Genomic DNA, 23,750 nt, shown 5'->3' on the forward strand with positions numbered 1-23,750 from the left:
AGAGATCTTGGTGTAGCTTCCATCTAGTGATAATACCAACTGCCCTTTATTTAGAATTTTCTAGGGGCGCCTGGGTGGCGCAGTCGGTTAAGCGTCCGACTTCAGCCAGGTCACGATCTCACGGTCCGGGAGTTCGAGCCCCGCGTCAGGCTCTGGGCTGATGGCTCGGAGCCTGGAGCCTGTTTCCGATTCTGTGTCTCCCTCTCTCTCTGCCCCTCCCCCGTTCATGCTCTGTCTCTCTCTGTCCCAAAAATAAATAAACGTTGAGGGAAAAAAAAAAAAAAAAAATTAAAAAAAAAAAAAAAAGAATTTTCTAGCGCTGTGTATGAGACTAATCTTGTGGTGGCTTTGGCTAAGAAATTGCTTTGTCAATGGAATTATCTAATGCTAAATTGGTCCATCTGGGACTGCTTTATTTTGTCCTTTCTGCATTTATCTGAGCAGGCTGAACTGTGTGTAAAACATAATCACGTTCATAAACTGAACAGTTAATTTTTCTAGAGTAACATTACTTTTCGGGAGGAAGTCTTAATAATATGGTAATATGAACTTGCAACAAAGACTTGAAGAACTCTATGCTACAGGTTCAAGCAAACAAACAAATACTGTTGTGTTTACTCCTGTGCCAAGTAAAGTAATCCAGTTACTGCTGATGTCACACATCAGTGCCTGAGCAAATGTACAAGTGTATTCATATTCTACATTCACTCTGTTGTTCACGTTAAAATCTCTATGGATTTTTAAAAGTAGCAAATGAACAGGAAGGGGATGCTGGCAGTATTGAAGAAGCTGGGCTAAATCCAAAAATGATTCAAAGAATCAAATTATTTTTATTTATTATTTATTTTTAGTCTTTTTAAAATTTTTTTTTAATGTTTATTTTTGAGAGAGAGACAGAGTACGAGTGGGGGAGGAGCAGAGAGAGAGGGAGACACAGAATCTGAAGTAGGCTCCAGGTTCAGCACAGAGCCCAAAATGGGGCTCGAACCCATGAACCGTGAGATCATGACCTGAGTGGAAGTTGGACGCTTAACCGACTGAGCCACCCAGGCACCCCAATTTAAAAAAGAAAAAAAAAAAAGTTTGGGAAAGAGAGAGTACAAGTGGGGGAGGGGCAGAAAAAGAGAGAATCCCACGCAGGCTCTGCACTGACAGTGCAGGGCCCAAACTCATGAACCGGGGAGATCATGACCTGAGCCCAGACCAAGAGTTAGACACTTAATCGACTGAGCCACCCAGGTGCCCCAGAATCAAATTATGTTTAAAGAGCTGCTTCTAGCTTTGTTTTTCCATCAGTTGAACTCTTTTGATAAGTTGTTTTGGAAAATGTTGGCCCAGTGGCTTTGAGAGCATGATAAGATTATGTGCATAAGAGGGTCTTCCGGGTGCTGCTCTCTCCCTTGCATGGCCAAAAGGCCCTAAATGTAATTGCCATCTTCTATGCTCATTTGGTGAGATTGTTAATGGTGACCATGAGCAGTCCTGCTGTACATACAGTTGATCCTTGAACAACATGGGGGTTAGGGACATTGACCCCCAGTGCAGTCCAGAATCCACATACAACTTTTGACTAATAGCCTACCATTGACCAGAAGCCTTACCGTATAAAGTTCGTTAACACATGTATTGTATTATATATTGTATTCCAATAAAGTAAGCTAGCAAAAAGAGTTATTAAGAAAATCACAAGGACAAGAAAATACATTTACAGTACTAAACTGTATTTATTTTTAAAGATCCATGTATAAGTGGACCTATGCAATTCAAACCCATGTTGTTCAAGGGTCAGCTGTATGTCCTGACACCATTCCTTAGCCTTCCAGCCCCCTCTGACTTAAAATACCCACAGAGTAACTGCTTTTCTTTATTGAACTTAAAGCACTGACAGGAACCTGAAGGTGCTTACAGATAGCATGGGTATCATTTAAACCCTGGATGTATGTGAGTCGGTACAAATGAAGAATGGGAGGTATCTGTGCAAATTAGAAAACACTAGAAGGCAATCATACAGCAGCCTTTTGTAGCCTGTCATACTTAACACTGTGATCACTTTCCTCTTTTCTTCAATAACTCTCAGAGTATTTGAGACTTACAGGACACAACCCAGGTTTTATAGTTAATAGAGAATGTAAAGGCAGGATAGGGCCAGGGGTAGAAAGAAGTTGAAATGTACACATATTTCATGGTTTGCGTTGGTAAGTGAAGTTTGGATTAAATCAGCATTGGAAATTAAAAGATATTTCTTCCTCAGTCCAATGTACATTTTTATTGCTATATAAAACACTGGAGAATAGTGGATTTTGCACATGTATCCTTTCTTCTTTTTCTAAACCCCCATCTCAAAAGCCAGTAACGTAATCATCTGGGCATATGCTTACGGCTTTAGAAAAGGTCCATGGGAATTGGTATGGCCTTTGTGTCTTGTGGCAGCTCACATTCTTTGTTCCAAGAAATACCTTGTTTTTGTGTTCAACATCCGTTCAGAAGGGATTTGAATAGAGGTTATGGAAAAGACTGATAGGGTTACTTGCCAGCATAAGCAAGAAATCCATGTCTTGATTTAAGATCCATGATGGAAAGGAGCTAGCATAGTTTATTCTTTTGGCCTCTGTAATAGGACATTCCTGGTTGCAAACAAATATCTGTATTACAGCACACAATTTGGCCTATTATCCGTGTGCAATAGCAGTTCGACTTGGCACAGCCTAAGTAAGAGTTCTCCTGTAGACTTGGAGGTACAGTAGTGATTCTCTGTTCGTTTTATTGCAGCCCTTCTGCTTTCTTTTTCCTTTTTCTTTTGCAATTTTCAAACTTCAGCTATCGAATGGAAGACCCAGCAATAGAAACTTCAGTGATTACAAAGTGTGGGTTATTCCATATCATTTTTGTAGACAGGGCTTCCATCACTTATGTTGTACTTCTCCCAGAATCTTTAATATTTTGAAGACTGTCATACAATAATACATGTAATTTGCTTAGAAAATGTAAAACAGTTATCATGGGCAATGAGAAATTTCCTTGGCTTACCCTACCCTCAGTGAATTGATTTACCACAGTTTTCTTAGAAAATGGTTTACTAATATTCACCATGCCAGGAAATACTACTCAGTTTAATATTATTTATAGATACTAAGATTTAGGAATACCATGTTCTCATATTCCTTATGTAATTCAGTTTTAGTATTTCCTTATGCGTTCAAATGAATTGCACTTCAGTACATTTTTTTTACATAATAATGGCCAATAAATAAGCAAAAGTAAACTTTTAAAATCAGCCTTGATTTTGGTATCCAGCTTGATCAGCTGGATTTTGGCATATCTTATATATTTACACTTCATTTTTTTTATATATAATTTTTTTATATAATTCATTTTTTAAAAATCTTTCGTTTGGTCATTTCTGTGAGTTGCTCTAAAAGGCAAAATGTTATGTCTCTCATTTTTAATAAAAATAAGATTTGTTGAAGATCTGTAGTATTATAAAAATATTTAAAAGCTCTTCAGCTAAGGTAATCCCTTATTGCTCATAATGCCTTTTACCTCATTATATTGCAATCATTTCTGGTTGTTTTTTTAACCCTTTTTTTCTTATTGCATAAGTGCACAAAAGGGTCTTTTTATTACCATAGCAACTGGATTGTGGTTTTCGAACTAGAGCCTAACTTTCTAATAAATTTACCTTCAGTCTTTGGGGAAATTGCTACCCTTTTAGGAGGTGAGATTCTTAAAGCAGTTCATAATACAGCTTCCCCAAAAAGCTTTCTGGTAGGGTCCAATAATAAAAATATCTGTATTCTGAGACATTTTTCTGAACGCACACGTTGAAGACCACTCTCGTGTGTCACTGCGTCTGCCCCTTGATTGAAGTTTCCCTCACTGGAGTCAGGGCACCTTCTGATCCCTTTAAATAATAGTAGCTGGGGGTGGGAGGCACGAAACGCTACAGCCGGAGATTAAGAAAGCATTTTGCCTGAAGCCTTGTTTTATTCATTCTAAACTGTACAGTTTTCACCTGAATCTTTGTCTCCCTCTTGTTCAATAAGCCAAATTTGAAAGGGTACCATTTGCACCACAGAGGTTTAAAATATACTGTTCTATGAAAGCTGGTACCCGCTTTTGGCTGGTTCGCCTTTTGTGTAATCTAGGGTTTTCCACTGTTATTATTCATTTAGTACCCTTTTCCTACTTGAGTTTAAAGCGAGAGAGGTTTGGTTTATACTGTCAGGAGAGCCATGGACATGGCAGGAGCCCCTTAACCTTCAGAGGAAAAAAAGAGAAAATGACTGAGTGTGGTTCACCTGTTGACTTAGTTTGGAAAACCTGGATCACCGAACTCGTGAGCATTTGCCTTGTAAAGTATACTTGTGGCCGTCAGAGAGAGGGAAGCTGCCTTTGGCCCTCCGGCCTCGTAGACAGCGACCAGGATGAAACTCAGCCCGCCAACCAGGCTGCATAGACCGCGCTGCTGAAACCGGGGTGCTCCGCACGAGCGGCTTTCGGCCTCAGCTGGGTGTGCTTTTTGAAAATGGGCAAGAAACTTTCCCTTGTCAGACCATTAAAGTGATGAGTTGGCCCTTCATTTGCACTCTGAGATAACTCCATCGTAGACCCTAAAGCCGCACCTAAATGTCAAATGGAGGCCCGGGGCAACTATGCTGTACAGATGTTGCTATTATGTACTGCTCACCGGGCATCAAGCGGGGCGGCCCTTTCCACACATTACTGGGGAGTCGACACAACACGGGCCCTTCCGTGAGCAAGACAAGGTTAAGAAACGTTAAATAACTTGCCTAGTGTCACACAAGTAGTAGGTGGCAGCACTAGAGTCGAACCCTGATGTGTCTAAATCAAAAACCTACATTTTTTCTGGTGTTTTATGCTACCTCTCAGATGATCTAAATGTGTATTAAGAATGCTTTGTGAAATGAGTCTTCTGCCCCAGCATTTCCTTCTTTTTCTTCTTTATTTATTTATTTTTTTTTAATGAGGGGCTGATACATAGTTGAAGGAGAAACAGGAGCCCACCAGGACCCAGACCTTTGATTCTATTTTTTAGAGGCTAAAGTAGATTAGGTTGATTTTTCTTTCCTCATACTCCATCACAGCAGTATGACATCATATTGACCAAAATAACAACTAGGTAAGTAACTGCTTAATTAAAATCTATCGTTCGATCTTGCGAGACAGAGACTCCTGAGAACTGGCTAAAAGTTAGGTGACATTACTTAGACTTTACTTTTGAGAAATTGTCAGTTTTTCACTAGTTTGTCATGTACATTCTGTCCATCCGTGTGTTAAAGGAACATTTCCCAACCAAGCTGGGGCAAAAGGCACCAGTTGTAGGCAGGGGGTATTGTAAGTACATCTTAAAACTTGTAAGTGAACAGTTTATCAAATAACCCTAATCATGTCATATGTTGGTAGATGATATTCCTGTCTTTTATAGTAATCTTTATATGCAAAGAAAATAACTCTGTAACTAAATATAAATGCCAACTCAAAGCTAATGTGGGTTTTTAAAGATCAGATTTTATAGCCCAATTCCTTTAATTTTAGTACAAGCTCTAAATGTAGTTAACTCCAACATAGCATAAAACTAATCAAATATGCTAGACATTTTGCTTCTGCAGAGTTTAGGGCATTTTGCCTAAATCATGAGCTTGCCTCTAATTGTGGGGTCTTATTTCCCTTTCAGATATAGAGGACTTAAAATATGCTGCTTTTGGAACCTACAGTAGCAATTTTGCAGTGAGCACACTTACGAGCTATGACTGGTCAGACAGGGATGATGCGTCTCAGGGCAGAAAACTCTCTCCATTTGTCCTCTCAGCAGGAAGCGGGTCCTCCTCAGCTGCCTCGGTTCTTCAAAAGAAAGAGACTTCATTCGGCAGTTCCGAAAACATCACCATGACCTCTCTCTCCAGAGTAACAACCTTCACAAATGAAGATGCTCTTCCAGAGGCCACCTTCCCAGCTTTTGCCAGTTTTAAAGATGTGATTCCTCAGACCAGTGAGCAAAAGGAATATGAAAGTGGGGACTATAAAGATTTCACGAGACAGGACTTGCCTACAGCCGAACGGAGCCCGGACGCCACCTGTCCAAGCCCGGCCTCCAGCGGCACTTCTCACGACACTCCCAAAGAATGTGCAGATGACTTTGGAGAGTTTCAAAGTGAAAAGCCCAAAATCAGCAAATTTGACTTTTTGGTGGCCAATTCACAGAGCAAAATGAAATCCAGTGAAGAAATGATCAAAAGTGAGCTGGCGACCTTTGACCTTTCTGTTCAAGGTGAGTTGCTTTCAGTGTCGACTGTACTGTGGTGGTTTCTTCCACTGAGATATTAGATGTTCTTTCTAACAGAAAGTTGGTCTCTGGTTTAGTGGGAAATGGATTTGCAGCCTCTGAAATCAGGGTCTATTATAGATGGCTATACAAAAGGGTTTGCAGCTAAACTGAAGTCAAGGCTGTATCCCTCAGATAATTGCTTTTTGGGCTAAAAACAAGCACAGCATACAGTCTGTTCATTAGCTTGTTGGCTAGAGGGGTACTGTGTTAAAAGAGCCAGAGAAATGGATTTGATGCACTTGGGGACAAGTCAACCCTGCTCTTATTCCCTGGCTATGGACTGTGTTTTTTAATCCAGAGGCTGCAACATGGGTCTGGATCCAGTCTGCAGACTGTTTTGTTTTTTTTTTTTTTTTTTTTTTAAGTTTATTGATTTATTTTGAAAGAGCGAGCACGAGTGAAGGAGGGGCAGAGAGAGAGGGTGACAGAGAATCCCAAGTAAGCTCTGCACTGTCAGCACAGAGCCTGATGAGGGGCTCGAACTCACGAAACCATGTAAACATGGCCTGAACTAAAACCAAGAGTCAGACGCTTAAATGACCGAGCCAGCCAGGTTGCCCCTGCAGACTTGCTTTGATTGAGCCACACAGAAGGTTTTTTTAATGTGCTGCCAGCCAATAAGAATCATGAGATTTCACAATCTGGATTTCTAGCTTTTCTTGAAAAGTAATATCTGGCAATACTAGGCCTGTATCCCCCCTTTTGACAATCAGGTAGAGCTGAATGGCACTGCCCCCTCTAACAGATGGGGTATGCTGTCCTCCTTGTCACAGTCCCCATCACCTCTTCTCTCTGGCTGACCCACTTCAGTTATGCACTTGACCTGCCTGCTCTCTGAAAGCATTTGAGTTTGCCCCTTCTGCTTTAAGCCCATCCTGACAGAAGGCATCATTGATTTCTGTTGGATCGAGAGTATGTAGGAGCTCAGTGCAAATCTGTGACTAATGACTGGAAAGGCAACACGACTCTTACGCACTGATATTTAAAAAGACACTTTGTCCTCCAGACTCCAGTGGCTTTGCACTTGTGCTAGATCAGGGAAGAGTAATGGAGAAAATTAAAGTCAGGGAAACCAAGCAGAAGTGAACAACCAGAAGGATTCAACATAGGGCATACTTCATTTTATTGCGCCTCCTGGGTACTGTGTTTTTTACAGTTTGAAGATTTGTCACAGCCTTAGGTCAAGCAAGTCTGTCAGTGCCCTTGTTGCAACAGCATTTGCTCACTTGTGTCGCCGTGTCACGTTTTGGTGATTCTTGCAACATGTCAAACTTTTTCATTATTACATTGTTATGGTGATCTGTGATCAGTGATTACAACTCACTGAAAGCTCAGATGATGGCTGAGCTTGTGATTTTTTTCAATGAAGTATTTTTTAATCTTTGCACATTGATTTTTTTTTTTGGACATAATGCTATTTATTGCCCACTTAGTAGACTATAGCGTAGGGCAAACATAACTTTTATCTGTACTGGGAAACCCCAAAATTCATTTGACTCACCTTATTGCAATACTCACTTTATTGATGTGGTTGGGAGTCAAACCCGCAACATCTCCGAGATATGCCTGGATAGCTTGCCAGAGGAGAATAAACACGGATTGTGTTTCTGAATGCCTCATGACAGAAGCATCTAAAGAAGAGGGTCATGTTAGCAAGGAAGAGCCTCGGCTTGAATTAAGCTGAGTAATCAGAACCTTTGTGCCATCCACTTCTCCAGGATCACACAAAAGGAGTTTGAGCCTTGGTGATAAAGAAATAAGCCGTTCTTCTCCTTCTCCGGCTTTGGAGCAGCCTTTCAGGGACCGTTCCAACACTCTGAGTGAGAAGCCAGCTCTGCCTGTCATCCGTGACAAATACAAAGATCTGACAGGAGAGGTGGAGGTGAGCAGGGGAGTTTTCTACAGAGGGGCAGGGAAAAGACCAACTGAGCACTGAGGGCCTCAAGAAAAACTGCTTTCAACTTTCTGTGGGGAAGCGAGGGACAGAAAGTCATAAGGCACCAGACACAAAATATTCAATTAAAGTGAGAGAATGGCAGCATTAGCCCTGGATGAAAATACTTCTCAGGTGGGACATCTGCTGAAAGGAGTCAGCGGCCCTAAAATTGAAATTGTTCAGGAGACTTCACGAGGAGGGGTGTTTGGGGGAGTTTTTCTTTGAGCACTTAGACTTTATCACTTTAGAATTAGTGAATGTTAAAACACCAGATAGAGGAGATGAGGAAAGTCTGGATTTGCTGCGTCTTAGTCCCACACTGTCTTCCTCCTACAGCCGATACCCTTATGTCTCCTCTGTGCCCTCCTTGTCGTTCATACATGCTCACACACACACGGCGTCATAACTGTGGAGTGGGAAGCTGGTGGTTTAGTATTAGCTCTTGTACTAGACACCTATGTGGCGAGTGCCTTTGGAGAAGCTTAAACTATTCCTAGAACCAGTGAGCCAACATTTGCAGAGGGAAGCTGCTACAAAACATTCCCCTCAGACTCACAGATCATGTGCTCAGAAGGTGCACTTAGTAATTGTGAAGAGTCATCAGTGGTTTCAAGAGATAAACCATGCTTGAAGTAGAATGTTTTTAATAAAAAGTAAAGCCTTCCAATGCTCTGTACATTGACAGAAATCATAGAGGACTCCAGTCCTGCCTGTTTAACCCCGTTGTTTTTATAAATTTCACAGGAGAATGAGAGATATGCATATGAATGGCAGAGGTGCCTGGGGAGCGCCCTAGATGTGAGTATGTCACTTTTGCGGTGCTTTCACATGTGTGAGTGCTGTCTTGTGCCGTTTTGCCCTCTCCTTGGTGCCTTTGAATGGACAGAGGAAAACTTGAGGAGAGCCCTTCCTCCATGGCCTTGTGCAAAGGGAAGCTGGAGGGAAAGCCACACGGCTTAAGTGAGGCTTCTTTCACGTGTATGATAGCAAAAGTGGCTCATTTGTCCCTTGTGCCCTCACCTGTCACTGTGTTTAAGAAATAACAGTGAGGGGCGCCTGGGTGGCTCAGTTGGTTGAGCATCTGACTCTTGATTTTGGCTCAGGTCGTGATCCCAGGGTCATGGGATTGAGCCCTTTGTCGCAAGGGCTCCATGCTGAGCATGGAGCTTGCTCAAGATATTCTCTCTCTCTCTCTCTCTCTCTCTCTCTCTCTCTCTCTCTCTCTCCCTCCCCTTCCCCCTTTCTCTCTCTCTCTCTGTCTCTCCCTCTCTCCCCCTCCCTCCCTTTCCCTCTCCCTCCCTCTCCCCCCCACCTCTCCCCTTCTCACATGCACACGAGCACATTTTCTCTCTAAAGAAGAAAAAAGAAAATAACAAAATGATATCATTAATGCTGCCTAAATTAAAATAATATTTAAACTTAAAGAACCTCTGTCTTTTCCAAAGAAATGGAGGATGGTTTCTTCAAGGTTAAAATTAAATTCTCACATTTGTTTCAGCATGGTCATATACATATATCAGTCAGTCATGCTTTTTCACACCTCCTGGCTTCTCTGTTGGGTTCTCTACTAATAGTAAATTGATTTGCAATGACTTTTCTCAATTATATAAGGTGATGTGATTTCATTTCTTATAGGTCATTAAGAAGGCAAATGATACCTTAAATGGAATCAGTAGTAGTTCTGTGTGCACAGAAGTAATTCAGTCAGCCCAAGGCATGGAATATTTATTAGGTATGTTCATTTATGTTTTACTTATTCAAAATCCTGACACTTGACAGTATTTTCAGTTTTCCCTTACATTAAGTATTTTAATCTAGATCTTTCAAGTTACATATGACTTCACTAAGTAGTATCTGCGTTTGTGGGTGAGATGCTTAAGTCACAGACAGAAACCACACTATTTGACTTAAGGTATCTGTGGCAAAGTTTTTCAGTCCTTACTATACACATACTAGCAGCAACAATGTAAAATTGCATCTGTGTTACTGGTTTACTAGAATGAAAACATTGGGTCTCTAATTAATGCCTTACCATGCTCTGTTGATTCTTCCTCTCCACCCCTTCACTTCATCACCAATTCCTTACTTCCCTGACTACCTTCAGCTGTTAAATGTCCCAGTCCAGCTTGAAATTCCGGTCTCTGTCCAATCTGGTGTTCTTTGCCTCCTGAAGCTCCCGCTTGGCCCGTAGCCAGAGCCACATGCACTGGACCCTAGTCTTTTTCACATCTCTGCTCAGGTGTCACCCGCTAAGGGAGGCCTTCCCTGGCCTCTCTTTCTCAAAACTGTGCCCTCTCACCCCACCCTCATCCTTCCTCTCCCATTCTCTGCTTGATTTGTCTTTTGTCCCGTCAGCTTTAATATCTTGTATATTTTACCTTTTCTTATTTGTTATCTGTCTCCCTCCCCTGCAAGGAACCTCTAAGAAGGGAGTGATTTGGTCTGTTTTGTCCCCTGGGAATGTCTGTAATACGTACCTGAGCGCCTGGCACGTAGTAGTCCCTCACCAATACCTGCTGGATGAGTGGGTGGTGGGGGGACGTGGTCTCTCCTGCAGTTCCACTGCCGCGCTCTTGTTCCTCCTTCCTGCTCAGACGGCCACGGCTCTACTGCGGGAACACACCAGGTGGTAGGGCACCTGTCTTTCCTTGCACACATCGCCTAGTGTCTGTGAGGGGTTGTCTGAGAAGTCCCCTCACTTGGCGTAGGATAGGCAGTGACTCCTGCCCTTCCTCTGGGGAAAGAAGAGGAAAAGCCACAGTGGGCTGTACACAGGTTGATGAGGTACTGCTCTGCAGACAACTCCTCCAGTCCTCGCTTCTAGAGGCTCAGGTAAAGGTTGGGGATGTGTCTGGTGACCGTCCTTAGAATGTGAAGATACTTGGCACCTGTCCTCCTTGCTTGACGAACTCAGCCGCAATTCAGAGACCACGGGAAAAGAGCCGTCCTGTGTTCTGTTAGGTTTATAAAAGATGAGTGAAGCCACAGGGTTTGTAAATCATTGGGCATTCGGAGAAGTGAGTTGTTTCTTAATTACTTTGTGGTGATACTGACATTCAGATTCTTTTAAGCTTTTGATATTCCCATTTTCAGCCAGTTAAATGGGATTTCCCAAACTTAAACAGATGGGCTTACAAAGAAGCCAGAAAGAAAATGAGCTAATTAATACTGCATAGTGCCTAATGTTCTATGGGCACTCTTCTAAGCCTTTTACAGTATGAACCCATTTAATTCTCTTTGGTGAGGTGCTTTTAGTATCCCCATCTTACAGATGAGGAAAGTGAGGCTCAGAGAAGTTATGTGACTGGCCCAGGGTTACACAGCTAGTAAGCGGCAGAACTGGGATTGGAACCCAGGTAGTGTAGCTATAGGCTGTGCTCTTACCAGTAAGTTACCCTGCAGCACTGGAGGTGGACTGGTCCCAAAGAGTGGTAAGTTCACTTCTGTTGAGAAACAATCCATATTTCCACCTAAGATACCTGCACGTAGTAGTGCCGCCTTGTGCCGCCCACCTCTCTGCACTGCCCGCGCCCAACTCCACTCTCTCACTCTGTAGGTGTTGTTGAGGTGTACAGGGTGACGAAGCGTGTGGAGCTGGGGATAAAAGCCACCGCGGTGTGCAGTGAGAAACTCCAGCAGCTGCTGAAGGACATCGATAAAGTGTGGAATAACCTCATTGGCTTTATGTCCCTGGCCACACTCACGGTAAGTCCGTTAGATGTTCAGCACTTGCTTTCCTTTCCAGAAACCTCAGTGGTAAAGCAAAGTGTACGTTCTTGTGGTGGCCCTGACTGAAGGGTGACGGTGAGGTGCCTGCTGGGTCGTGTTACGTTAAAGGAAGGAGATAATTGTGTGGTTCACTGAGTAGCACCAGCTTGGCTTCTGGATTGCACAAAGGCCTGTGGGCCTCCATAAAATAAGACTGTAGGAGGACATTCACTCTGTCAACATCCTTCTTCTTTTTTCTTCTTTTAGAGATCATTTATTTAGTCATCTCTACACCCAACGTGGGGCTTAAACTCACAACCCCAAGATCAAGAATCACACGCTCTTCCGCCTGAGTCAGCCAGGCTCCCTGTCTGCATCCTTCTTAAGTCACATGCATATATGCACGTTTTGCAAAGCATCGATGTGAGTTCCTCTGTTCGCACTTCTAGTTCTTTATGACCCTGCATGTGTCTTTAGAAACTGTTCAGTGTGACTTTCTTAAACACCTTTTCCGTTTTTTAGGTCTGTGGATTATTTCCACTTCTTCCTGTTCTGAATGGTTCTACTCTGAGTATCGTTAAACAAATGACTGTGTGTCCTTTCAGGGATATAGTTCCTCCAAGACCTAAGAGGTCGGAGTGTGTGTTTGCACACGGATGTGCGTGCGTTCGTATGTAGCTGTTTCTTTTATTGCGTGGCTCTCCACAGAGCTCAGGCTAGTTGGCAGTGCTGCCAGCAACATGCAAGCATACTTTTCTTTACACTGTGTTCTAGCTTTCTTTGTCCGCTTTTTCATTTAGCAAGTGTATATTGAGTCCCTAACGGTGTTTTTATAGGTCTTTCATTTTGTAGGGGCTGTGCAGTATTCCAAATGATAATTTACTCTTTCTGTTTCCTTTACGTGTAAATTGATTACCTGTCTTGGCCATTTGACCATATGTTCAATGAGATATGGTTATTGACCTTACATATTTCACATTTGTAATGGATGTACACACACACACACACACCCACGCACACACATACATCTATGGGAAAGCTTATATCAGTTATTTTCGTCACCTGTTCCCTTCGTTTTCCATTTCATTGGGTAAAACTACTTTATTTTTATATATTCACACCATTCAGTTTGTCTCTCTGATAATATCCTTTATTTCACAAAAGTCAGAAATTTATCTTCCTTCCACAGCTGGAAGAAATACGCTATTCCATTTTCTTTCTTTTTTTCCTTACATATAACTAGGTGGCCCATCTGAGCAGGACTGCGGCCACGTGGTAGGTAGCAGTTGTCCCTGAGCTGTGCCCACAGCCAGGCAGGGAGTAGCTGTCCCAGCACATGTCTCCCCAGTGTTCATTGTTTCTGGTTTGCAGTATTAAGTTCTTAAAGAGTTTAAATCATTGCCAAATTCTCTGTTTTGTTCCCTTGGACTATTTTTCAGTTTCTACAGTTTGGGTCATTATTTGTTAAAAAAAATACAGTTCTGGCCAGTACAATAAGGATATAAATATTTGAAAATAAGAGATAAAATTATGCTTGTTTGGTGATATGAAATATTTATAGAAATCTGAATTCAAGAGGTTAAATTTATTGAGTTTGGCAAAAATTCATAGCATTCTTACATATTAATAATAGCTAGAAAGTGTAATAAAAATGGGAACCTTATTTTGTTAATGCATTCAATCACTCCAGTCCTTATCACTTCTGACCGCATAGCTGGAGTTGCTGGTTCATTTTGTTATCCCCTGTCGTAATCTATTCTGCATGCCCTTCTAGCCCATTCTTTCTGAAATGCAAGTCTGGTCATGTCATTCAAATCCCATTTAAAATCTTGCAGTGGGCTCTCCATAGTCTTCAGGATCAAGTTTCAGCTCCTTAGCTCAGTGTATAAGGCCTCTTCTATCCCCTGGATTGCCTTTGCTTCTCATTCTCTGTTAGACTGCTTTTCCCTCTGGCCTCTGCATCGTTTCCCCAGAAGTCATTCCAGAGAGCCCTTCAGTCTGAATTCAACGCCCTTCCGGTGTGTGTCCACAGCACCTTTCTCTCTGTCCTCGCACTTACTGCGCTTATTGGTAATCCTGTGCTTGCTTCTTGCCTGGTTGTCTGCCCCTTAAAAGCCAGACTGTGTCCTTTTTTTTTTTTTTTAATTTTTTTTTAACGTTTATTCATTTTTTTGATAGAGAGAGACAGAGTGTGAGTGGGGTAGGGGCAGAGAGAGAGGGAGACACAGAATCTGAAGCAGGCTCCAGGCTTTGGACTGACAGCACAGACCCCGACGTGGGGCTCGAACTCACAAACCGTGAGATCATGACCTGAGCCGAAGACAGACGCCTAACCGACTGAGCCACCCAGGCGCCCCCAGACTGTGTCCTTTATTTCTTGGTGTTCTAACACAGTGTTTTGTGGGACTTTGTACTTTTTCTTTTATACCTTTTGACCCTTCCAATTTTTTCAAACTTTTATACCTCATAATGTTAATAACTGGTTTAAATTTTAAAAAAAAATTTTTTTTACATTTATTTATTTTTGAGAGACAGAGCACAAGTGGGGGAGGGGCAGAGATAGAAGGAGACACAGAGGGGCGCCTGGGTGGCGCAGTCGGTTAAGCGTCCGACTTCAGCCAGGTCACGATCTCGCGGTCCGTGAGTTCGAGCCCCGCGTCAGGCTCTGGGCTGATGGCTCAGAGCCTGGAGCCTGTTTCCGATTCTGTGTCTCCCTCTCTCTCTGCCCCTCCCCCGTTCATGCTCTGTCTCTCTCTGTCCCAAAAATAAATAAACATTGAAAAAAAATTAAAAAAAAAAAAAAAAAAGAAGGAGACACAGAATCCGAAGCAGGCTCCAGGCTCTAAGCTGTCAGCACAGAGCCCAATGCGGGGCTCAAACTCACGAGCTGTGAGATCATGACCTGAGCCCAAGTCAGACACTTAACCGACTGAGCCACCCAGTCGCCCCCTGGTTTAAATTTTTTAAATAAATGCATAAGAAAAATGAAATGGGGGAAAAAGAAAGGAAGAGAGTGAAGGTGAAGTGCTTTTAAAGTGCTTTACATTTGCTAGTGGTGAGCGGTAGTTAGTTGACTTTACCCTTTCTAGGAAGGGTAAGGAAGACACGATGAGTTCCATGATTCACTGTGTTCATAACATAAAAATAAACCCACTACTCAGGAGACACATAATTATTCCTGGTACTGATACCAGAAAGAAATTTCTTTTGTGGGCTCTTGTAAAGAGGAAACTAATGTAACCTGTGTTATCCTCAACATCCTTTCAGCAGATGAAGCAATAGATTTCACTGAGTCATTTCTTATGAAATCTCTCAGTATAGGCCAATTTGCAGAGCTCCAAGTACAAATTAGTGAGAGTCATTCAAGTGTGGAAAAATAGACTAAACGGGAAACTAGGAAATAGCACGGCAGTGCATCCTAATGGTGGGCTCACATCTTTGCTCCATAAAGAAAACATAGCAAATCCATGAGAAATACACCAATATCCCAGTAGAAGCTGAGCAAGACCATGAAGTGATTCATACAAGAGGAGGCACAGCTAACCAGTAAACATTAATTCAAATTCAAGCAAGATTTCATTTTTTTACCTAATAGTAAACCCAGTTTTTGTTTGGCTTGTTTATTGGAATCCTAATAGTGTTGATGTGGTAAAATGGGGACTGTTTATTAGAAAACATAAATTGGTACCACCCTATATAAAGGGTATTTAGCAACATACTTCCCACACCCACCCCCACCTGTGAAGTCCTTGAGGACAAGGACCAAGACCACGTTTTATTCTCAGTCTGATCACAGTGCTAGGCACTGCATAAATACCCAATGAAAGTTGAATGAATAAAAGGACTCACATTCTGAGTAGTTAACTCAGCAACTTCACTTACAGAATAACTTCCTGAGGCAGCAGTTCTAATACAAGCTCACAAAAAGAAGCAAGTTAAATGCACAAGTTGTTCTTTGTAAAAGTGAGAACTCGCGAGGGTCAATCAAGTAAATTGTGTGAAGCATCATATATTGGGATGTTGTGCAGCCATTTTTTAAAGGAACACAGAGTTTGAAATAACACAGAATTGTTACTATGGGGCTGGAAGGGAATGTGCCAGAGTGGCAACAGGGTTGTGCTTGGATGATGAAACCATGGGTTTTTTAATATTTCTAAGCTCCAGCTACAAATAAAGTGGGTTGACTAATGACGTATTCAAGGGTGGCTGTGGAATAGAGGAGGCTCTGTTACCAGTTGTTGATCGTAGAGTTCAGTGTGTTGTTACCTTTGCTTCATCAGAGCCTCTGTACCCAGTCTTACAGAGGTCTTACCTCAAAACTCATTCGTGGCATGTTTTTAGGGCAACAAGATGTATAAGACCAAGCATTAGCAGTCTAGAGGTCAGCACGTGTCTGGTTCTCTCCTAATTCATCCATCTTTTGCTTCCTAACTTTGTGCTGGTATGAACCAGGTAAAAGCCTAAATATCTTCATCATCATTAGCCAACTTTTACTGAGTGCTTACCATGTGCTGTACCCTATTCTTAACTCTTTATATTGTATAATTTACTTAATACAGAAGTGTTGAGGGTAGATACTATTATTCTTCACCTTTTACAGATGAAGAAAATGGGGGCACCAAGGTATTAGACCTGGATTCAATGTAAAAGACCTCTGCTTCTCCCCCACTATACTCTGTTGCCTCCTTGAAATGGGCAAGCTGGGTGGGTAAAACCAGAGATGAGCAAAAGCCTTTCTGGGGAAAGAGGGTTGTTACTTACTTAGTCGATGAGGTGAAACGCCAGGCATCTCTCCTGGCAGCAACTTGATAGAAAGAGTCAAGTTCTTTTCTGTACATTTCCTCCCTGTTGTTATAGCCCAGGACTAAAAACCAGTTTAAGATTAGCCTTGCCTTTTCCATTTAGATTTTCAGATTCTTTCTTTCTTTCTTTCTTTCTTTCTTTCTTTCTTTCTTTCTTTCTTTCTTTCTTTCTTTCATAATTAAAGCTTTTAATTTTTTTCATTGTACAATGCTTTGAAAACTAGATTTCTATACAGACCCTCAAATCAGCCACCCATCTCTTCTCTTCTAGCGCTGGTAGAAAAAAAAATGGCCACGATAGCAAAGCTTCTTTCTTTGCCATGAGCTTTTTGAAGAAAAATTATCACAAAAGACCCAGTGCACTAACCAAGCTCATTATGTATTAATCCTTTTCAGTTTGGGGCAAAGGATAATTGAGGAGAATCCTGGCTTGAGTTGCTTGCTATCTTGTGTTTCCTTCTTGAGGTAGCTGCTGCCACTGGGTGAGGTGGAAGCTAGTTTCATCCTTGTACAACTTCTTAGACATCCAAGCTCCGCACAGTGCCACCGCTGCTCATGAGAAAGGCTTGCCTTCTGGACTCTGCCCTTCCAGGCCTTCCTTCCTGCCTTCCTTCCTGTAGGAAAATGCAAAAAGCTCAGTTGTATCATTCAGTAAGTTTTGTTACTTAAATCATTCAGTGCACACCCCAAATAATAACCAACAGTAACCAATGCCCCTATACAAGTTAGAGGATATCCCATCATTCCAGGTTTCCTTGTGCTCCTTCTTCGTCATCATTCCACTCTGAGATGATCCCTATTCTGATTTTTTATACCAAGGGTTAGTTTTGTTCAGACCTTTTTAAAGAAACCATAGAGGGGCACCTGGCTGGCTCAGTCGTTAGAGCCTGCAACTCAATCTCGGGGTCGTAACTTTGAGCCCCGCATGGAGTGTAGAGGTTACTTAAAGATAAAATCTTAAAAAAACAAACAAACAAACATAGAATTTGCTTTTGTGATCTTGGAGAAAGCCTGTTGGGTCTGGTTACCCATCTAACCTGGGAAGTGTTGCTCTGTTCACATATGGTGATTTTAATCCCTCAGTGTGTCAGAACGTGAGGTAAATGGGAAGAGTTGCCAGGCATTCATGCCCTCTCATTCAAACTCCCCTTAAGGAACTTTCATATCTAGCATCAGGGTCTAGTGAGTGATTTTACCTGACATTTTTTTAGACACTGGATTACAGTATAGAGATTAATTAGTCTGCAACTACACAACACAGGAATGCATTCAAATTGTATATGAACACCGCTGAGTATTCATTGTTGTATTTACCCATGCTTTTCCAGTTATAAGTGCCTTTCTTCACCGAATTAGCTGGGACAGAAGAACAACCATTCTCTGCTCAGATATTATTCCTAATTATACCGTGTCATTTTCTCTTGATAACTGATAGGTCTTTGGTCTATAAAACTTACTTGAATTGCCTGCTGCTTGAAGAATAGCATATAGTCTCCAGAGGAAGTCTAAGTCTTGTCACAAAGAAGCTTTTACCCTAAAAATAGATAGATGTGTGAATGTAAATGACACAAACCAACATGTGTGGAGTTCACTTAGTTGCAGCAAAACTGTGCAAGCCCCAGGGACTCTGGGAGCAGAGAAGTCACTAGAGAGGGGTGTGGCTGATGTTGTGGTGGAAGCTTTTAACTCTTTATATCACTGCTTCGTTTTAGGTAGAATTTAAAGTTCCTTAATGAACCAAATTGCCAGTGCCAGGCTCTTTGATTCCAGTAATATAATAGTTTATTTGCACCTGGATCCTGCCGGGCATTGTGCCATATTCTTGACATTCATTCTCATTTAATCCTGGTAACAATCCTGTAAGGTCAGTAGTATAATCCCCATTTTTATGGGTGAAGAAATTGGGGCTCAGAGATGAAACTTGCCCGAAACTGACAGAGCAGGGATTTGAATGTGTATCGTAGTTTTAAAAGTCCATTTTTCCTATTGTGTCAGTGCCAGCTTCGAGGATGCTTTTCCTCCATGAAGACATCATGAAACTGTTCCCATCAAAAAGTGACCGCATTGCCTCTCTTCGGTGAAAAAGTCCTAGACTATTAGTGCTACATCACAGTAGTAATGCTTGGGCTAAGGAAAGCAAAGTACACAATCCTAAACTCCAAACTGTGGCTCCTTGATATTTATTGAAGCTAGAAGTTACAGTGCAAAGTTTCCTGCTTCCCTTTCCCTGCAGCACGCATGTCATTGTGGACCAAAACCCCCCCTTGTGGTACAAGTACATCTCCTCTGGGCACAGACTGAAGGTACTGGTTGTTTCTCGGGAGGTGGGAATCACCAGTTTCAGGGAGATGACTGAATTGTTGCCTAAGGGTTGAAGTTCAGTAGGTTTGGAGCAAAGAGAGATTCATCCCTGGAAAACAAAACTGATCCACTTTTGCCATATAAAATCTCCAAAAAGAGACTGCGATCTTATTCTCCTGACCTCTAGTTGACTGAAAATCACACAGGCTTTGATGTCACTGTTATCCTCAGTATAATATAATCCTTTATTTCCTTTCTTTTTTGTTTTTTGTTTTTATTTATTTATTTTGAGAGAGAGAGAGAGCACTCACAATTGGGCGAGGGGCAGAGAGGGAGGGAGAGGGAGAATCCCAAACAGGCTCCACGCCAGCAGCCCAGAGCTTGACATGGGGCTCGAACTCCCGAACCATGAGATCATGACCTGAGCCAAAACCCAAGAATCAGACACTTAACCTACTCAGTCACCCAGGCCCCCCTGTACTTCTTTTCAACGTGAAATAAGCAGTGAGTTTCAGAGTATATACTTCGTGTTGCTGTGGCATTTTAGGAGATCAGTTTATTTTTAGTAATGATAACATTTTTGTCATCTTGCCAGTGCCACACAATGTTTTAGAGACAGAATCTTTTTTTTTTTTTTTTTTAAGTTTCTTTACTTAGAGAGAGGGTGTGTTTGCAGGGGAGGGGCAGGGGGAGAGAAAAAATCCCAAGCAGGCTCTGCACCACCAGCACAGAGCTCGATACAGGGCTTGAACTCATGAACCATGAGAGCATGACCTGAGCTGAAATCCAGAGTTGGATGCTTAACCAACAGAGCCACCCAGGCACCCCGAGACAGAATCTTCATTGTGTTTCTGCATGGCTGTCCTCGTTGACAGAAGGTGATATGGTAGATGGAATAATGTGCCCCTCCCTTGCCAAAGATAACCATATCCTAATCCCTGGAACCTGAATTTGTTACCTTAGGTAGAAGGGACTTTACAGATGTGATGAAATTAAGGGTCTTTTGATAGGGGATTTATCCTGGATTATCTGGGTGGGCCCAGTGTCTCACAAAGAGGAAGGCAGGAGAGTGAGCATGAGAAATAGAGATATGACAGAGCAAAGAGAAAGACTGGCACATTCTGCGCTATTGGCTTTGAAGATGGAAGGTGGGACCTTGATTCAAGGAATGTACAGGTGGTCTCTAGAAGCTAGACAAGGTAAAGAAACAGATTCTCCCATAGAATTTCCAGAAAGTACACTGTATTTCCAGCCCATTTTAGAATTCTGACCTGCAGAACTCTAAGAGAATGTGTTGTTTTAAGCAGCTAAATTTTTGCTACTTTGTTATAGCAGCTATAGGAAAAATTAGACAAAACATTGCAACTAAGAATCCAGATGGTTACATTGTAACCCAAACCAAAAGTCTAGAATTGCTTGTGGAACCTGTGTCCAGATAGTTTTTTTGTATCAGATTAGGCTGGTTTATGCTGCAGTAACAACTCCCCCCCCCAACCCGTTTTAGTGATGTAACACAGTAGAGCTGTATTGCTCCTGCTACATGTCCATCTCAAATTGGAGGGGTCTCTGTGGACGGGTCCTTCACTCAGGGACCTAGCTGACAAAGCCTCTACCACGTGGATCATAGCTGATCCCTGTGAGAGGGTCAAGGGAACATGACAAAGAGCACATCGGTTTTAAAGGCTTCCTCCCAGAAGTGCCACATGTGACTCACATGTACAAATTATGCAGCTCTGCACAATTTAAGGGGATCGGAAAGGCCCCATCCTACCATTTGTCCAGAAGAATTATAATGAGGATGTTTGTAAAGAACACTAATTACTACCAAATTCTTCTTCTTCAATAATGATTTTCTTGGACACCATTTTAGCAGCTTATTATTGGCTAAAGATTCAGGATTATGTATCCCAGTCTGACTCTGGGACTCAGTGTATGCAGGTCATTTGTAATAGAACTACTTTTAGAAATCTTTACTAAATGCATGAAACACTTGCTAACTGATGTAGATGATGTTCAATTTAAAATGGCCTGTAGAGGGCGTACCTTCTTAAAGAATTATGGCCGAGAATTGGTGTCACTTTGTTACTGTGTACTACGGCAACCTCCCCCAACCCCCTGCTTCCCCCCCTCCCCCCGGGTTATGGCAGTGTATTTATAAAGGTTAATTTTTATCATTTCAAAGATTAATTTGACCACAGGATAGTTTATGCAGAGTCTTATGATTTTTACGGGAGATTACAAAATGACCTTTTCATTCGTTTTCCTTATGCCTTTGGTCAAACAGATACCTAAAGGGCTGGTATTGGATTGATTTCAAGATTCAGAGTTTTCCTAGATTCTAGTTATTTCTCAAATAGTCCTTATTCAGTAACATGATAAATATCTACAACGTAGGTTTATGGAAGTGCTGCTATGTTTTTAACCTCTTAAAAAAGCTTTTTAGATTTTGTCAAAGTGAGTAATTTTTATCATTTAGGGCATTTCAGAGCACTTTTTTTTTAATGTTTATTTTTGAGAAAGAGCAAGAGTGAGAGCGAGCACAAGCAAGCAGGAGAGGGGCAGAGAGAGATGGAGACACAGAATCCGAACAGGCCCAGGCTCTGAGCTGTCAGCACAGAGCCCGACACAGGGCTCGAACTCACAAACCGCGAGATCATGACCTGAGCCAAAGTCAGACGCTTAACTGACTGAGCCATCCAGGTGTCCCTCAGAGCACTTTTTATATATCTCTGAAGGTCCCAACAGCAACTGAGGAAGGCAGGTAAGACAATGAAACTGTTAACCATTTAAAGGTGACAGAATGGGACAGCAAACAAATAATAGCACCAGCTGCCTCTAGGGTTGACCAGACTTGGTCATGATTGCACTAGAGAAGAAAAAAGGGGAAAAAGTGTGTGTGTGGGGGGGGGGGGGGTTGGATTATCATCTGGATTGGTTAAGACCATGTAGATTCACTTCAAGGTCAGAGTCCTCATGCACATAGTTGAAACATCTGCCTCTTCTTTCTTTGAGAACTGTCTGTCCTTCCTTCCCTAGGTGTGATCTGAATGCAGCTCAAGTTAGTTTAAGAAAGGTTTGTGGGGGGGGGTGGGGGCGGGGGGTGGGGCACCAGGGTGGCTCAGTCTTTTGAACATCCAGCTCTTGGGGCGCCTGGGTGGCACAGTCGGTTAAGCGTCCGACTTCAGCCAGGTCACGATCTCACGGTCCGTGAGTTCGAGCCCCGCGTCGGGCTCTGGGCTGATGGCTCAGAGCCTGGAGCCTGTTCCCGATTCTGTGTCTCCCTCTCTCTCTGCCCCTCCCCCGTTCATGCTCTGTCTCTCTCTGTCCCAAAAAAAAAAAATAAATAAATAAATAAACGTTGAACATCCAGCTCTTGATTTTAGCTCAGGTCATGATCCCAGGGTCGTGGGTTCGAGCCCCAAGTGGGGCTCCACACTGAGCATGGAGCCTGCTTAAGATTCCCACCCCCTTTCTAAACAAACAAACAAGTAAACAATATCATCTGTTTCTTAAAAAAAAAAAAGGTTTGTGGACCTAATGCATGGTTTATTATTTCAAATTAGAAAGGGACGGTCAAACATCATATATAATCTATACACTTTTATAGGGAGAATCCCATTTTTTTCTCCTAGGGAAAAAATAATACAATTTTTCAAATACAAAATAATAACTCCTCAGTGGTTCAGCCTCAACTAATTATAGAAAATGTGGCCATTATTTTGGCAGGAATTTGCCATCATCCTGGGTCACATCAGTATCCTTTAGGACAAACCAGCCAACATGCCGGGCTCCCGGATCCTTGACCCCTGGACTCCGGGACCCTTGTCTCCATGGCACTTCCGCCACCCACTCACGTGATCACATCACACCGCAGTACCTGTGCCCTCTTAATTCAGACCTGTTCTGAACCCAGATTGGTAACCCTCTAACTTGCTTATGCTTGGCTTACGCTGCTTTTGTTTCAGGTCCTCAAGATAGGACAGTTGTTTGATCCTTTTACTTCGTTCCTACAGACTCCCATCCTCACTTCCTTTCTACCTGCTTAGTCCTTAGCAGTTCTTTGTGTCTGTCCTTGGACGACCCCTGATGCCAGTTTGCTTAGAGCTGAGGGATTTTCTCAGAGCTGAAATTGGGACGGTCTTGAGCAAACTAGGAAGTTGGTCACCCTGGTCAGCATCCCTTCCCAGTGCCAGGTTCAGTGACCTCACATTGGTGCTTTGACACAGCCGTGGTGGGAGTATTTTTATACCATGGAAATCCGCAACTGCTACAGATCAGTGCTTAATTTGTTGTACTGTTGATTGTCTAGACTTATGAAGGTTATCGAGCAGATGTTAATAATGCAGATCAGACATCAAAGTATACTGTGTCTATAGCCATTGTATTGTGAATACATCACAAAGCTGAGGGAATGTTCTCCAGCGTTTGAGAACAGTTACCCAATTCAACATAGTCACTCACGTATTTGACAGAGGGGGGACATTCTGAAATGTGCTGCCTCATTTCAGTCTTAGCCCTTCACTGAGAAACACCAGCCTGCCCTTACAGCATCCACACTCTGGTGAGAGCAAGCACAGGCTGACTGTGGATCCCAGGATTGGGCAGACATTTTCAGAGAAAGCATTGTGAGAATCAAAGGATTATATGGAATTTTCAG

The 23,750-nt window shown here is 42.4% G+C and overlaps 1 protein-coding gene across 15 annotated transcripts in view; it reads left to right on the forward strand.

Annotated features, from left to right (window-relative positions):
• The window catches only part of SYNRG (synergin gamma), a 101,453-nt gene that overhangs the window by 56,903 nt on the left and 20,800 nt on the right, over positions 1 to 23,750 (forward strand). For 11 of the 15 annotated variants that reach the window (XR_003964506.1, XR_003964505.1, XM_030294663.1 and 8 more), the window contains 5 exons: positions 5,696 to 6,289; positions 8,065 to 8,228; positions 9,027 to 9,080; positions 9,918 to 10,014; positions 11,839 to 11,987. Coding sequence is in view for 13 of the 15 variants with exons in the window: in XM_030294663.1 (XP_030150523.1) it covers positions 5,696 to 6,289; positions 8,065 to 8,228; positions 9,027 to 9,080; positions 9,918 to 10,014; positions 11,839 to 11,987 (1,058 nt within the window). In the remaining 2 variants the exon portion in view is untranslated. The remainder of the gene's footprint in view (positions 1 to 5,695; positions 6,290 to 8,064; positions 8,229 to 9,026; positions 9,081 to 9,917; positions 10,015 to 11,838; positions 11,988 to 23,750) is intronic. The other 4 variants (XM_030294667.1, XM_030294674.1, XM_030294675.1 and 1 more) reach the window with 2 other exon arrangements.

This window comes from Lynx canadensis, chromosome E1 (genome assembly GCF_007474595.2).
Source record: "Lynx canadensis isolate LIC74 chromosome E1, mLynCan4.pri.v2, whole genome shotgun sequence".
Classification (NCBI taxonomy): domain Eukaryota; kingdom Metazoa; phylum Chordata; class Mammalia; order Carnivora; family Felidae; genus Lynx; species Lynx canadensis.